The following is a 17,231-nucleotide window of genomic DNA, read 5'->3' on the forward strand; positions in this document are numbered from 1 at the left end:
TGCACCATTTCAGACATGAAAATCACTGATCATATAGACTTTTATATTCACATCAAGAAATGCTGCCTTAGACATCAGAATACATTATGTATGTGATTGGAGACTCTATTTAAAGCATTATTTTAAGAAAGAATAAATGTATAAATCCTCTCAAGAACAAAAGCACACCGTCCTATGTATCCAAGTGTAATTTTTAGCCTTACATTTATGTGATACCTTACATATATGTGCTTGCTGAGTCTGACATAGAATATTTTATATGAATAGGTCCAACTCCTCAGCTTTCTCCTTGGCTTGGGGTTCCAGGGGTCTGAAAATTGGAGTGTGCTTTTCACTGAGGGTGTGAAGTGGGAAGGGCTTGCTATTATAGATCCTGAAAGGATCTTTTTGACTTCAGAAAATAGCCCAGCCAAGAAAAGCTTTTTTCCATGAATACTCACAGACTGCATTATGCTCCTCGGATGATAGAGGTGAGTACTTTTGATCAATATTCCCTAAGAAACGGCCACTGGGCTAAGTGCAAGCGGGGGCCTCAATAATACATCTCCCTTGCTCAGAATCTGCAGAGAATCTGCAGCAAACCTCTCACCAGTAGTTAGAAACGGTGAAAGCTGCACATTCATGACATCCTCGTCACCCCATTTTGTCCTCCATGCAGATGGCTGATAATGGGCCCTCCTTGGGGGAAATTTTGGTATCTTCATTTCAGGCACTGGAAGAACAAACCTCTGGAACTGTTAATCCAATGAGGAGAACAGAATGCCAGTAAGAAAACTCGAATACAAGAGTTTCTTTTAATCAAGGAAGATTTATTAACTAATCATTGAGAGTTTAATGAAATAGACAAAGTATAGATTTGTATGATAGGTCAGAAGTCTACACTTTTTTCCTCCAAATATATAATGATTTGCCCCCATTCCAAATCCCCTCTTCCTGAGATCGACAAGCACATCATTCAAGAGAATATTCTCTCCAGGAGAAAGCCTTTTCTCCAGATTCATACACACACCCATAGATATAGGGATTGCTTTTGCCCAGAAACAGTATCATACAATACACATTATTTTACAATGTGCTTTTTAAATATATCAAGGGCACCAGTTTCTCTAATTATCATGTTTAGTAGTTACATATTTTATTCCTTATTGTTATAATTTAGAGATGAGGTGTCCCCCAAAAGCTCATGTGAGAGACAATGCAAGAAAGTTTAGAGGTAAAGTGATCAGTTCATTAGAGCCTTAACCTAATCAGTGCATTAATCCACTTGCCTGGATTACCTGGGTGAGAACTATAGACTGGTAGGGTGTGGCCAAAGGAGCCAGAGTCACTGGGGACATGCCTTTGGGTTAGATATTCTGCCTCTAGTGAGCTGAGCTTAGTCTTTCTCTGCTTTCTGATTGTCATGTTCTGAGCTACTTTCCTCTATCACGCCCTCCACCATGATGTTCTGACTCACCTCCAGCACAGAGCAGAGTTCACTATCTACAGACTGAGACCTCTGAAACCATGAGCACCGAATGAACTTTTCTTCCTCTAAAATTGTTCTTGACGGGTTTTTTGGTCTCGGCGAAGAAAAAGCTAACTAAAACACTATATAATTGATGTACCTTACTTAAGGTGGTTTCCAATATCTGTTATAACAACACCTGTAGTGAATGCCATCCACTATGTTCTAACCTACTGCTGCTTTTGTTAAACTAAATTTCCCATAATGAAATTACTGAGTACTACAGTTTACAGTTTAGATCTGAAATGTCCTTCAGAGGCTTATTTCCAAGCTTGGCACTATTGAGAGATGGTGGGAACTTGGGGCTTAGGGAGGTTTGAGGTAATGGGGCAGAGGCAGGGGTTGACCTCATAGGAGACTGTGGGACCCTGATCTCTTTCATATATGCTTCTTTCACTTCTCTACCATTAGATGAGAGGCTTTTTGCTTCACCATGCATACTCCCCACCATGGTAAGCTGCCTTATCACAGACCCCAAAGTAATACAACCAACTAAAACCTCTTTTATAAATTTATTTTCTCAGGTATTTTGTTACAGTAATAAAAAACTGACTAACACATTGAATCAGAGAGTATATGTAATTAATGTGGACTTAAAATTTGTGTGACCCCAAATTCATATGTCAAAGCTATAACCCCCAATGTTATAGAGGTGGGAACTTTGGAAGGTAGTTATGTTTGGATGAAGTCATGAGGGTGGGTCCCCCATGATGGGATTTCTGCACTCACAAGAAGTGCTGTGTTGAGACACAGTGAGAAGTTGCTGCCGAAACTAGGAAGCGGGCTGTTACTGGAGATTAAATCCATCTGCCCCTTGCTCTTAGACTTTCCCAACCTTGAAAACTGAAAAATAAATTCTTGTTGGTTAAGCCACCCAATCTATTACATTTTGCTATGGCAACTCAAGCTAAGACTAGTTTTAGCCCTAAATTGATTGACTATATCAACATTTTAGAATTTTATAAACTCAAGTTGAGGAGTTATATTTTTAAAACATAAAATTAAGACTCATGTCTTCTGACACTGGTATAAGAGAACTGATTAAATTCCTCATCAGCTTAAGGAAAAAAAAAATTAAAGGGGTAGGGGGCAATCAGGCAAGAGGCATAATTTCAGCCATGATAAAATGAAGTATTTATTGACCAAAGAAAGTCAGGATTCCAATTCAGTTTGTCCACTTCTGTGACCCATGTTGTTTTTTTTCTATGATAATATCCAAAGAACTTTTTGGTTTTCAAGAAATTTCTGAAAATGTTAACATAAAGGCATCAAAATATACCGTAAAGTCATCTTTTTCTGTAGCTCAAATCTACAGAATCAGATATACTGACCTCAAATACCAGCTGCATACTCAATGTTGCCTTGATACTTGAGTCTCAAATATTCTGACTTTTGTTTCCTTACCGGTAAGTTAAGACAATAATAATGACTACATTAGCCTCAAAGATAGCTCCCAGTGATCATCACCACTTTTGGAGCCAGTAAAACAGACAGCAAAACTGATGTGTCTTCCAAGATTAGGTCATAAATGTATTACAGTTTCCACCTTGGTCTCTTTGGATGGCTTACTGTGAGGACAGATGCCATGCTGTGAGACACTCTACCTGTCCTGTGCAGACCAGTGGCTATATGAGGGAGTGGTATTGGAAGTGTATCCTCTAGCCCCATCAGCCCCTCCAGAGCCTCATTTGATTGCAACCCTTGCTGACAACTAACTGTAACTTCCTGAGGGATCCCAAAATACAGCCACTCAGTCAAGCTGCTGCTGAATTCCTGACCCACATGAATAATGAAATACAATATATGTCTATTGTTGTTCTCAGCTACTAAGTTTTGGAGTGATTTGTTGTTAATGCTTAGTAATGAGGACATGGACCTTATGATTATTTTGAAAATGAGCTGAAGACAATATGCAGGAAGTACTTACAAAGACACATTCCGATGGTAGTTTAAATTTTATGATGGGTGAAATAATTACAAACCCTATTCCTCTGGATCCAGATCACATGACTTCAGGAAAGAATGCTATAACAGGGGTGCAGAGACCTGAGTTACAGACTATGTCTCAAAGAAGAGCCTTGTGTTATAGAGTAAGGCACTCAACATTTATAGAAATTATTTTTATAGACAAATTGATGAATCATAATTTCCATACAGGGTGGATGTAAAAACCAAATAGAAAAATTCATCTTAAAGCACTCTGAAAGCCAAAGAGTACTCTAAAATTATCATCTGATCAGCTGATTCTGGTTATCTATTGCTACATAATAAATCATCCCCCAAACTTAGTGACGACAACAATCATGTTATTACTATCTTATGTGGTTCTCGGAGCAAACAATCCCAGCAGGGCTGTTCTCACGTGGGCTAGGAGATGGTAGAGGGGGCTGCTGTCATTTCAGGGGCTCATCTGCTCCCCAACATGAGGGCCCTTCTGACCATTGACTGAGAGCTCAGCTCAACCATCAAGGGATCACCTACCTGTGGCCTCTGTGTGTAGCTAGGATTTTCCCACAGTATGGACACTGAGATCCCCAAGACAGGCCCAGGCAGAAAGCACATGACCTTTTCTAAACTATTCTCAGAAGTGACATAGTGTCATTTCTGCTGCATTTTAATCAAGGAAACAATCATAAAGTCTCACACAATTTTGGAGGGGAGGACCCAGGGGGTACAGACTTCACAATGGGAGGCATGTCAAAGAATTTGCACAAATGTTTTAAAGCTGGCAACAGGCGGTATTCATATTATATAAAATTTAAAATAAAAAAATCTCTCACTTCTGGGCCTGAATCTGATTAGTATTTTTTAAAACTCAAAACAACAATAATAATGAATGAGTTCTTACTAGCCCTTGACCTGAATAACTCAATCTCAACAACAACCCTGGGAGGTATTTAGTTATAGATAGTCAATCCTCTTTTGCTAGCTGAAGTAAATGTCATTCATTAAAGGCTCTTCACTACCTCACTTTGGGTCTAGGAAGGCCACAGTCAGACTTTGGGGCTTAAAAGATTTAGGAAAAATACTCCAATTGTCTTGCCAGACAAGTCCAAATGCAGCTAATATCATGATGTCAGGCCTTCACCGCGGCCTCCTCTGAGAGACAAATTCTTCTCCGTCCCCAACGCCAGCATTGACTGCATTTGACACATTCTTCATGTTTCTCTTCTGAGTCCACACCTCATGGGCACATTTGATTAGAATTCAGGCATCTCTAATCTGAGTTGGGAGGGTCACTCGTCTTCTTATAGTTGAATATTGATCTTAAGGTTCAACTCATTTTCCATTCCCTGGCGGCAGAGCCTAGCCAAAAGGGAGGCTGGAAAAGCAAGTTTGTGGATCCTACCTTGGGAAGGCAGGACTCACTGGATGGAAGATTATGTGAGCACAGGAAGCTATTCAAAACTGTGGGGAAAGCAGAAAATATAATTAATGTTTGCTATAGGTGAGTAGTCCCACGCCCCCATTTTATAAAAAAAACAAAACAAAACAAAAAAAACAGGCAGAGAGAAAAAGCCATACAACTTTTAAATGGTAGAGATAAAATTATGAAAGAAGTTTTTGTGCTCCAGTCCCCCTGGCACCTCAAAGCTACAACATGCTGGGGAAGGAACTTAACATATGAGCTTGCAAAGTCCACACAGTGGAAGGGAAAGGGAGTGACCTGCTAGTAGCACCAAAATCCATTCCTTTGAAACCACAGTGTTCTCATGCATGCTCTTTGAGACATAAAATTGATTACTTTATTAAAATGTTTTCTTAAAAGTTAGTAGGCTCTGAATCTCAAAAGTTTGGATTTGCATTTGGTGCATTTGGTAAATTTGGCAAAGGAATACTTTTGCATCCCTCTGCTGGCCTTTGACCTTATTGTGCTAAGGGATTTTTCAATTCTCTTCACTCATGTTGGTTGCTGTGGTTCTGGGATGCCCTGTTAACATGTTTGCAGGTGCAGAATGGTAAGTGCTTTCCAAAACCCTTCTTAATTTCATCTAATATGCCCAATTACAGCCACTTCCCCATCCTCATCTTTACACTTCCTCATCTGTTACACAGGAATAATGATCAAAACAACTGTGTAGAGTAATTGTGAGAATGCAGCACATAATTCATTTGAAGGCCTTAGACTAGGCAAATAAACTAATATTAGCTGTTCATATTGTTACAAATCCACCATTAGTTGAGATTAATGCCACCCCCAGCCCCTAGTTAAGACTCCCAAGTCATCAACTCATCCCAGGCCAAATTTATTGTTGGTGGCAACAACTGAAATAACTCAAGCTTTGACCAAGATCTCACACTCTAGACCTAGTGCTTTTTAAACATCAGTGTGCACACAGACTCCCTGGGGATCTTGTTCAAATGCAGATTCTGATTTAGCAGGTCCAAGGTGGGGCCTGCAATTCTGCATTTCTAACCAGCTCCTACATAAATGCCAATGATGCAGGTCGATGGTCTGTACTTTGCATATCAGAGCTCTGAAAAAAATAGATGCTGAGAAAGTACAACACAGGTTGCCTATCTGTTTTTTTGTGGCTATCAAAGAATACTTCAGACTGGGTAATTTATAATGAACAGAAATGTGTTGGCTCATAATTCTGGAGGATGGGAAGTCCAAGATTTAGGGGCTGGTCTCTGGTGATGATCTTGTTGCACCATTCCATGACAGAAGGCATGTTAGAGGGCAAGTTAGAGAGCAAGAGGAGTCAAGTTCTTTTTTATAATACATCCACTCTCTAAAATAACAATAATAATGCATTCAAGAGGGCTCTGCCCATGAATGACCCAAACACCTCCCATTAGGCCCCTCCTCCCAACACTCATATTGGGTATTACATTTCTGACACATTAATTTTTTTGGGGGGGGTGCATTTAAAACACAGCCCTGCCATCACGGATGCACTGATGTATCAGAAACCTGTTGTAGAAAAAAGTTTCAAGTAATGATAGGAACTTCTAATCAGAGCTGATATCTCACTGTTGGACGTTACTCTAAATGCCCAAATGCTCAAATATTTGCACAATTAACAGAGGTCAGCAATTGCCAGGAAATGTATTTGTTGCTATTGAATTAACACTATTTTGAAATGAGTCAATGCTGAATTAAAGTCATCTTCTGTCTTAAATCAATTTTTAAACTAATGGTTACCAAAATTCCTTGAAATGTTAGACTGAACCATATAAACTGTTGACATGGAACTTATTTTTAACTTCTAAAAACAGCAATCTCCTATGGTTCCATCTGGAAGTTGTGATTTCCCTTGATAAGTTAACCATTATGTTGGGAAGAAATCTTTCTAACCAAGGACAAACTTCCTCTAGATTTCTTTCTTTCACCCCCCCAAAAAAAAGAAAGAAAGAAAAGAAAATTATGGCATTTGCAGGTAAATGGTGGAGTTGGAGAATATTATGCTAAATGGAATAAGCCAATTCCCCCCCAAAACAGGGGTCAAATGTTTTTTCTGATAAGTGGATGTTAATCCATAATGGGGGAGGGAGTGAGGAATGAATGGAGGAACTTTGGATGGGGCAAAACCAGGGGATGTTAAGGGGGTAGGAAAGATAGTGGAATGCGACAGACATCATTACCCTAGGTATATGTTATGATTGCAAGAATGGTGTGACTCTATTTCATGTACAACCACAGAAGTGAAAAATTCAGCTCCATTTGTGTACAATGAATTGAAAACGTTTCTACTGTCGTGCATGATTGATAAAAATATATAAAAAGATGAGATAGAAATAAGAACCCATTTTACTTGTCATGAGAATGAAATGAGATTATATTTGGTTCTCACACATAACTGACAATCAATAAACATAAATTGCCTATTCCTTTGTCATTTCCATAAGGACCTTAAAGCTACTGGCTGCAGAAAAAAAATATAGATATAATTTGAGAAGTTTTAGAACCATATTCATATTTTGGCTTTTGTTTTACTCCATGAAAATTGATGCAGAAAGAAATATTCTAGTTATGTCTTCACTCAAAGCATTAATTAATAAGAGAGAGAGGGCTGGGGATGTGGCTAAAGCGGTATCGCGCTTGCCTGGCATGCTTGCCTGGCATGCGTGCGGCCCGGGTTCGATTCTCAGCACCACATACAAACAAAGATGTTGTGTCCGCCAATAACTAAAAAATAAATATTAAAAAAAAATAAGAGAGAGAGAGAGAGAGAGAGAGAGAGAGAGAGAGAGAGAGAGAGAGAGAGAGAGAGATGGTTTACTGTGATTAACAGAGCAAAAATTTTCTAGTACAAATCCAAAATATTAATTGTTTAACTGTTTCATTAAAATGATTTAAAATTATAAATTCTGCTTGGTAATTTATCAAGACAGTTATGTGAAAACCCTCATGAACATATCAAGGATGATAATAATTCTGTTTCAAAAGAAGCAATAAATATCTTCTATTCAAAGACACAAGGGGTGGGGAGAATGCATTCATTTGTGATATAAAATATTTGAATGGATCTAACACAATTCTGTTTGAATTTAGACATCCATAGATTGTGACTTGGCTCATCTCCCCTTGTCCCTGACAGTTAGGAATTTGATCATTTTCCTGTATACTGTGCTTATCAGTTTCTGCCCATCTCTGAATAACAACCTCTTTGCAGCTGTATTCTAGAATAGCAAAGGCCCATTTTACATAATACAGTAGATAGACAGCAGTAGAAAAAAGCTACAATCAATTGATGCGATAAGCTTTTAAATGGCAATACTAGACACGTGCATTTTAGCCTAAGTCTCCTATTCTTTTCTGTTGTTTGTGCTGGAAGGAAATTGTAGCCTAATTTTTTTTTTCTCTCACTGATAGAAAGAGCCCTTCTCTGAAATCCGCCCTTCCATGTACTAACACCTTCTAGGTGTCCTATCAGATTCAACACACAATGGCCTCTTGGCTCACTCTGTCCTTCCTATCCCCGTCAGGTGTGAGTGTCACCTGGCAGTAGAGTTTGAGAAGGAGGCATTGCATCCGGGCTCTGGTTCTGCACAACAGAGACGAAGCAGATGTTGCATTCAAATAAAGAGCCTTCTTTGATGAGTGAAAGAAGAGAATACTGAATTAAGGTTGAAGTTTCCCACGTAATCGTTTGGCTTCTAGGCTATGCTCAGTCTACCAGTTCAAACCAAATGGAAGCAGCAGTGAATGCCCGGGTTCCTAGAAAGGGGTCACATACTGGGAAACTAAATGCAAATAGTGTCCAACAAGCTTCAAGGTTTGAATATGACATTCTTGAAACACAGGCTCTTAACAATCATGCCTTTGAGTGGCTCCTACTGACAGTAAATTTTCTATAGGTTTTATTTCAATTTGATGAAAGTTCCAGGAATGGTCTGCCCCAGTAGTGTGGGCTTATTTCAATGAACTAAAGAAGAAAAAATCAGTACCATGGAAATTCCACCAGGAAGAAGACCACACTGTACTGAAATCTTCAAAAGAGACAAATACGAATGTATTCAGCCTATAACCCATCTGCTCACCATATAGAAGCAGGTGGGCATGTCTGGAATATTTCCACTTCCCAGATGCAGCACAACAAGCCACTAGAAAAATAGATGGTAGATAAATTACGACAGTTGAGGCTTAAGACATGAAGGGCTGTGTGTTTGGGTAAGTGAAAAATGTATTAACTGACTTAAAATCATATGCTCAAATATGTTCTAGGATTCTGAGAAGCATATCAGGCCTTAATAAAGAAAAAAAAAGCTGTGACTTATAAATCTGTAAGCTAATTTTTTTCTTTCATCCAGCTATAAGAAATCAATTTCCTTCATTCCAAAAGTTCATCACAGGTTCCTTATTGGTGACACCTTTCACCAGGCTCTGTTGCTTTCAAGACCTAATCTGACCTGTAGTGATTTTCTTCCGCATTTCTTCATAGGGAATGTGTCCAAAGAAACAAGCCTCATTGGTCTTCAGAAAATCCTCTTGCCTAGAAGTTTCCCTGGGTGACACCAGAAGCTGTAGGTAGTTGTTTACACGAGATTGGGGGGAGTGGTGAAAAATTATTAATCAGTTTCCTGAGTAACCTCAAGAGGAGGGAGGATTTCTCAAGCTCTCTGATGAGAAACAGAGACTCTCCTATTTATGGAAATCATTGGGCAGGTAAGATCTTCTCTAACCCCTTCTTCCTTGGGATTTGATGTACCTGGTCTTGCTGGGAGACTTTGGCTGATGAAGTGCCAGGGTAACAGAATAAACTCTAGGATGCAGGAGTCTCAGGAATTAAAAGCAGCCCTTTAGAGCATGGTATTCCCACTCTGAGTGCTCAGGAATAGTTTCTTATCCTAGGATCAGTAGGTGGGGACACTCTTGTTGACTCTATGACCAAGTCACTTTATGTTACAGAACCAGCTCCCACTCTTGGCCTTTTCTTTGTGTGACTCATGTTAGAGACAACAGTGACATCAGAACTCCAGAGAAAAGAGCATTCCTGTTTCCCTGTGAGTATTGTCATTAAATGCTGCAGTTTGGTAATAAAGAAACAACTTTCCCCCAAACATAAGATGTTATGTGACTTGAAGATGCATTTGGCTGCTGCCTTTGTCTTTCACCTGTGTAGGACTTGCAGACTATTGCTTTTGGGTTATGTTGCCTATCCGATGTTTCCAAAATTTAAGATTAGAATTCTGAGTGTCTCCTTGTGTTCCATGCTTTGGCATCACCTTGTCAATCAAATGGAATCAAGATCCTTACATGTTACCAATTCAGAAGTTCTCTCACTGGTGCTTTTGGCCACTAGAAGCAATTGGGCATGTCCATAATATTCTTAATAACTCTTAATGACTCAGTTTCCTTCTTATTGCTCTTTAAATTTCATAGCTTTTACCTTTACCCAACATCAGGGGTTTCTTTAGTCTGGTCATTCAAAAAATTGTAACTTATCTTGACCCAGTAGCAACTTAACTGGGTGATACATCACACCATGTACAGGGTCTATTTGCCAGAAAACTTCTCTACAAAACCCAATGTCCCTTCTGCAAAATGATAGTAAGTTTTGCTCAAAGTAAGACTTCCTCTGGCCAGTGGATTTATAATAATCAATCCTAAGTGCCACATGGAATATTCCTGACAAAGGGTACTTCCCTGTCTATGTAAAGAACAACAGATCAGAGGATCTGATCTTTCCACCTTTCATTTCAGTCTGGGGAATCTTCCTCAGATGTCTCTCAACAGCTCACAGATCCCCTCAGGGCATCTACTAGGGGATTAACTCTGATTTACAGATGAAAAGCTTTGAACCCCTATAGGAAGCCAAGTGACTTGACTCAATAATGCCATCCAACCATTATTTGAGACACTTTTCTATTTTGCAAGATAGTTGATACAAAAAGAATTCCTATAAGTTATCTATTCACTAGGATTATTAAGACACTTCTGCTTTGGAACATGAATGGCTGTGGAACTAAGTCCAGGGAGATAGAATAGGTCAACTGGTAGTTTGAGAAGGCTACTTGGTTCCCACACTGGCAGCAGAGCTGTGCCCACATCAGCAGCATCCACCTGTGGCTAGTGTTGCCCTGCCCAAATGTGTGTACCCAGGTCTCTGCAGGGCACCCTGACAGCCCACATGTGCCACCCCATGTGCACTGCTGGAGTCCAGACATTTTCCTCCCATATTGAGCCCAGGATGAGCCCAATCATCTGAAAGGCATAATAACCCTGTCCATGGTGCTACACAGAAGGGCATGCCTGATTGTTCTGAGCAAGTTCACCCAGGTTAAACATTTCCAGTTCAGCGTTCCTGCTCCTGAAGGAGCTCCAACTTCTCCAGACCTCCAGGGAAGAAAAAGCCAGTAATAGGTAGGAAAAATGCCTCAAGAGGACATTATCAACCCTAAAGAAAGAGACATTCAGTGTGTCTCACAGCTGCTTCAGTCACAGGCTCACTTCAGAACCAAAGGAGTGCAGAACATTCTTTTGCTTTTTATCATACATCTGCATGGAAATAGAGAAGTGGAATGGCATTGGCAAAAATCAACTCCCTTCCTTTATTTGTTCCTTTTTTTTTGGCTCCTCCTTAACTGTGTTGCTTTTCCTGATTCTAACCCTGACACCACCAAGCCCATACTGTGGTATGGGGTGGGAGTCTTGGACAGGCTTCCATGGATGACCTTCCAATCTTGGAGCAACCCCACATACACACGTCCTCCCAGTTTTTGCATATTTATAAAGAAGGTGCACGTCTTTTGACTTGGTGTTCTATAATAGAAATTAAAAATTTATTATCCTGAAAGGCATAAAAAAAGAGATAATCTGATTTTCTTCCTGTGGATATTATAACACATATCAGATTACTTTGAAATAAATTGAGCACATTCTTCTTCTTCTACGCTGTTTTGTCAACTTCAATGTACTCCATGGAATATGTGCGGTTTCACTTGATATCTCACAAAACTGAAATTTTGGCTTTTATTTTAGAAAAGATTTAATTTGTTCAACTGAAAAAAATTTTTCCGCAAGGATTAAAGGAGCACGTTTGTGGACATCTTAATCATATTTAACTTCATAAAGATGGTTCCAGGATGGAGTTGTGGCTCAGTGGTAGAGCGCTTGCCTAGCACGTGTGAAGCACTGGTTCCATTCTCAGCACTGCATATAAATAAATGAATAAAATAAAGGTCCATCAACAACTTAAAAAAGAAAGATGGATCCTAGGTGAATTCATGCTTTTTGACTATGGGCAAGAAAAACGCTGAGTCTCGTATATATGAGAAGACACCATTCTTGCTCACAGTTCTGGTTCCTTGTTGTGTGACCAAACCTCATGCTTTTAGGAACACTATTTATTGCCATAGCACATATACGCTGACCCCAAGTTTGGGGGACATTTTAAAATATAGTATATTTCAAGGAGAATATTTTCAAAACTTCCATATTTTTATTGCTGGGGGAGAGGGAATGGCTATCAGCCCAGAGATTTGAGATTGTTTCATTCCAAGTTTTCAGGATACTATAAATGTTGTGCTTTTATATTGTGCCTGCCCTAAGTCTTTGTCTTTCCTATTTTCCAAACTGGTAAAACATGTAGTATTCAGTGATGAAAGGTGAATGGCAGTTTCTTTTGGAGGTAGCTTACCTGTAGGCTTCTCCTTCATTCGTTGTTATTCAAGTCTGTATGCAGATCTTCACAAAGGGAGGAATATTCAGTGTTTCCCAAAGCCAAACCTCTTACTAAACCCTCTTCCCTACAAAACTTTAGGCTCAGAATCTGAAAAAAAAAAAAAAAAATCCCTTTCCTCACTTTTCCTTTTAACTTTCTCACGGACTTCCCACTCTCCTCCCAGCTACTCTTGGGAATCCCTTTACCAGACAGATTTCTAAAAATCTTAAGATTTAGTCGGAAAAAGTAGTAAAAACACACAAAAGGGAAAGTACAGTTGTGATGCTTATCATAACTTCTTAATCAAATGTTTCAGAGAGAGGAAAACTCAAAATACTGGTGAGCATCAAAATTGTTCTTCTGAGAGCTGAGTTAACACATAACGGAGAACACTGTAATTACCTGTTATTAAATTTAATACCCCAAACAGATGGTGTTCCACTTTCCCCTCAATTGGAAAATTATTTCAGAGCCTTACTCCAAACCCCGTTGCTTAACTTCTGTTACACCCACATATGAAATTGGTTTGTTTCCCTTACTTTGGGAATCTAACCATAAAATTGTTTATTCTTTTAATTGATCTTTAAAGAACAAAAACTTATTTATTTGAGGAATTGCTACTACCCTGAGCCCCCAATTACAGGGGAGTGAAAGATTTGCTAAATGAAAGTGGTGCTCCTTGGTGAAAAGGGTAGATTTTTATGGTGATTTACCTAGATTTCTCTGGAAGGAAGCTGATGACCTTCATTCTAAGTCAGTTTCCAGCACATATCTAAGCACACCCTACCAGCCTTCAGTTCCATGGTGTTTCTGAGACTATCCTCCCCTTCCCCAGCCGCCAGAAAGACAGAATCCAGAAGTTTAGGCTTGACTCTAAAACCACAACTCTGGTGATAGTGGTTTTATTCTTCTGAATAATAAATAAAGACAGCTTTTAAGAAATCATCTCTTTTAAATCCTTGTTGAAACTATGCAATTCAGAAATAAGTCCACCATACTTTGACTTTGAAAATATTTTATTTGAATAGTAAATATTTATACAGTTGAAACAGTTCTATTGAAGCTTTCTATAAATAGCTAACAATTAAGAAAATAATGTATGTAGAAAAGAGATTGCATTTAAAAGTAAGAGCTGTCAGTTGTACAAGGGCCTCAGGGGCCCTCCAAGCAGAATAAAGTGGTAGGTTGTCTGTAACTCCCTCAGATAGGTATAAAAGTTAAAACTTTTAGCAGATCCCTTTAGAAAAGAGGCTCTCTTCTAAAATGCACAGTGAAATGTCAAGAGTGGCAGGGGGGAGCACACCCCCAAAAAAGAATCTGCAAATAATATCATAATCTTCATAATATAAATAAATAAAGAATAAATAACAATTACTCATAAATCAACATACACATTTAGAGGGAACTCATAGTCCTACCTCAACAAAGATGATCAAACCAAAAAGTCTCACATGAAATATTGAGGCAGTTACTACAGCGTCTTGTGAAAATTCCCTTCCCTCCCCCCAAAAACAATCCCAAACAGACAACGGTTCAAGGCATTTGTGGCTATACTAAAGAAAACTCTTTTTTAAGCAATTTGATTTGTTCACATACAAAAAGGTAAAGCCAGACTCCAGCAGTTCACAAGCCATAATAAAGCTAATCGTGTGGGAAGTTCAATTTACAGCCTGTGAAATATAAAGGCATTTTATTCCTCAAGATTCACCCAAAACAACCCGTACGCTACATACATAGAGAGCAGAGATTGGTAAGCGAGAGCAAACCGCATTTCTAGACCATGAACACAGAGAATACTAGCAAGAAAAACAGCTTCACCCCCTCCAAGTGGAGGCTTCCAACCACAAGACAAACGTGTACAGATTTTCTCCCTTGTACAGAAAGAGATTGACTCCTGTTGCGCCATGGGGGTAGGGGGTGGGACACAACGCAAAGTCGGGGGTGGGGGTCCAAAAGGAGTCACAACGAGAGGACCGGGGTTACCGTCACGCCACAGCGAGAAGCGAAGACGACACTTTCACCCGGGGGTGAGGGCGCCCCAGTGCAGACACTGGGTCTGAGTGTGCAGGGCGCGCTCTCTTTTGTGGGTCTCCAAGCGAAGGCACAGTCCTGGGGGCCAGGATGGAGGACGCGCTCTAGCAGGCTGGACGCACCGGCACCTGCAGGAGGATCACCTGTCTGTTCTCGGAAGGGTGACACTTGTTGATGTGCCGCGTAAGACCAGGCGAACTGTAGAAGGTGGCCGGGCAGTACTTGCAGGGGAACACCTGGGCGGCGTGCAGCAGGCGCAGGTGGCGCTCCTGGGCGCCTTTGCTGGGGAACGTCTCCCCGCACACTGGGCACAGGTGGCACTCGGCGGACGCACTCAGGCCCAGCACGCCGGCCGCCTCGCCGTCGCCTGCTGCCTCCTGGGGAGCCTTCTCGTCGGGCCCCGGGTACAAGGCCAGAAGGTCCTCAGCCGGGGGCGCTGGCGGCGCGCACTTGGCCTGCAGCGCCTGGTGGTGCGCCAGCAGGTGCTTGCGTAGATAGGCCTGCCGGCGGAACTTCTTGGAACAGTGGTGGCACTCGTAGAGCCCGTCCTCGGAGCCTGATTCGGAAACGCCGCCCGGGCTAGGCGTGTCCCGATCGCTGCCGCCGCCGTTAGCTTCCCGCGCTTCAGCCCTGGTGGTTGCTTCGGGTTCTGGCGCTCGGGTGGTGGCGGGCGCTGGCCGCGGTTTGTGCCAGCGGCGGTGCGAGGCCAGGTTGGCCGGGCAGCTGAAGACCTTGGCGCACTCGGGGCAGCGGTACTCCACGCGCACGATGCGCGAGCACTTGTGTTGCGCCAGGGCGAACGGGTCGGCGTACTCCTCTTTGCAGAGCTGGCAGATGAACTCGCCCAGGGGTCGTGCCGAGCCCCCCGCACGACCCCGCGGCGCCTCCACTGGACCCTCCTTGATCTTGAGCCCCAGCACCGGCGACGTGGTCACCTCGTCCTCGAAGTGCAGCTTGCGAATGGCCTTGGGCTTCTTGGCGCCTGGGGCCTTGGCTGCCTTGGCTGGCGGTTCAGTGGCGACGGCGGCGGGGGGCGCTGGTCGTTTGCCCGGAGGTCGTAAGGCGGCGGCGGGGGGCAACGGAGGACCCGGGCCCGGGCCCCTAGCCGCCTCAGCACCCGCCGAGAAAGCTGTGCCCATCTTGAGCTCGGCAGGCGCGAAGAGGAGTGCATCGCCGCCGCAGGTGCCGCCACCGCCCGCGCCATTCGCGCCGCCACCGCCTCCCCCTCCGAGCAGCGCGGCGGGCGTGGGGAATGATTCCGCCGAGACCGGCGAGCCAAGGTTGAAGCTCCGCTCGAAGTACTTGTGCTTCTCGTGCTCGCGGCTCACTGGCCGCGTGGGGCTGTAGAGTGGCGCCGGGTGCGCGGCCTCGGGGTTTCCGAAGTGCGCGGCCCGCGGGCCCTGCGGGGGTGGCGGCGGGCCCGGCGCGCAGGCGAGCGCGGCGGCGAGCGCCGCATGGGCGCGCTCGGTGGGCGGCGGTGGCGGCGGCAGCGGGCCCGGTCCGGGGCTTGGCACCGGGGGCTCCACACGGGCGCCCCCACAGCTTGGCGAGAGCAGCAACGCGCGATCGCCGTCCTCGCCGCTGCGGACCCGGTAGGACACGGGCGTGGACTTCTTGCTGCGCTTCACCAGGAAGCCGCGGGGCATGTTGGCGCGGTATGAGGGCAAGGCACTGGCTGGGTCCCACCTCTACGCTCGGCCCCAGCGGCCCTCAGTGTCCCCAGCCCATTGCCCAGGAGCGGTGGCTGCAGGACTTGCGTGGCGTCAGCGGCGGCTCAGCCCGGCTCTGCGCCTTGCACGCGCGTCCCTGTCCCCGGGTCCGGGAGCCGCTCCCTTTTAACGGGGGGAGGGGGCCATTGTTCTCGCCTCCCGCTTCTCCCAGAGCCAATCAGCGCGTTCGCAGCTCCTCCGCCTGCTAGGGTGGGAGGGCGACGGAGCGGCAAAAAGGGGGCCGGGACTCAGGGGTCGCCCGGTAGGTGCGGCAGATGTACCTGAGGGCGCGGGGCCCCAGTGCGCGCCCCTCTGCCGCCCCGCCCGGCGCCGCCGCCCCGCCTGGCCCAGGCACACGCCCGGCCCCGCCTCCCTTCACGGTCTGCTGCTCCTCTATGGGGAGGCGCACGTGCCTGGGCTTTGTGTCTCTCCTCCGGGGGGCGCGGAGCCGCCAAATGGGCCCGTCCATCAGCACGACAATGCATGCCCCCCTCCCGCGCGGGGATTACCCGCGGGTCGCGAGCAAAATAGCAACAAAGGAGAAGAATAGCCCCAAATATGTCAGGAGGGTTCAATCCGCGAGCCGGAGCCGAGGGGGAAGTTGTGCGCGCTGATTGGGTGGGGGCGGGGGGTGAGCAAAAGCTGGAGCAGGGAGATCTAAGTAAGGGCTGCGGGGGCGGGAGAGGGGCCAGGATCCCCGCGTGGTAGTTGGGTAGTTGGGAAATTATCGAGAAGGGAAGGTAGCTGTAAAGTCCCCCTGGCCCCAGCACCCGCCCTTGCCTTGGGATGGGCGCTGGACCGGGGTTCCGATTGTGGGTAGAAGATTTGACCTCCTGGCTGCAGCTGAGGGTGATATTTGTGCTTGCAGCTTCC

General features: G+C 43.9%; 1 protein-coding gene across 1 annotated transcript; it reads right to left on the bottom strand.

Annotated features, from left to right (window-relative positions):
• Nucleotides 1-13,616: 13,616 nt before the first annotated feature.
• Insm1 (INSM transcriptional repressor 1) lies at nt 13,617-16,677 on the bottom strand. The gene has a single exon (XM_078051343.1). It carries the CDS (start codon nt 16,293-16,295, stop codon nt 14,754-14,756), a length of 1,542 nt encoding a protein of 513 aa, XP_077907469.1. The 5' UTR covers nt 16,296-16,677; the 3' UTR covers nt 13,617-14,753.
• Between the last annotated feature and the right edge of the window lie 554 nt (nt 16,678-17,231).

Source organism: Ictidomys tridecemlineatus, chromosome 5 (assembly GCF_052094955.1).
Source record: "Ictidomys tridecemlineatus isolate mIctTri1 chromosome 5, mIctTri1.hap1, whole genome shotgun sequence".
In the NCBI taxonomy this organism is placed as follows: domain Eukaryota; kingdom Metazoa; phylum Chordata; class Mammalia; order Rodentia; family Sciuridae; genus Ictidomys; species Ictidomys tridecemlineatus.

What these genes read in the sequence shown, in the direction of transcription:
- Insm1 (XM_078051343.1), bottom strand. Translation starts at nt 16,295, where the DNA reads ATGCCCCGCGGCTTCCTGGTGAAGCGCAGCAAGAAGTCCACGCCCGTG.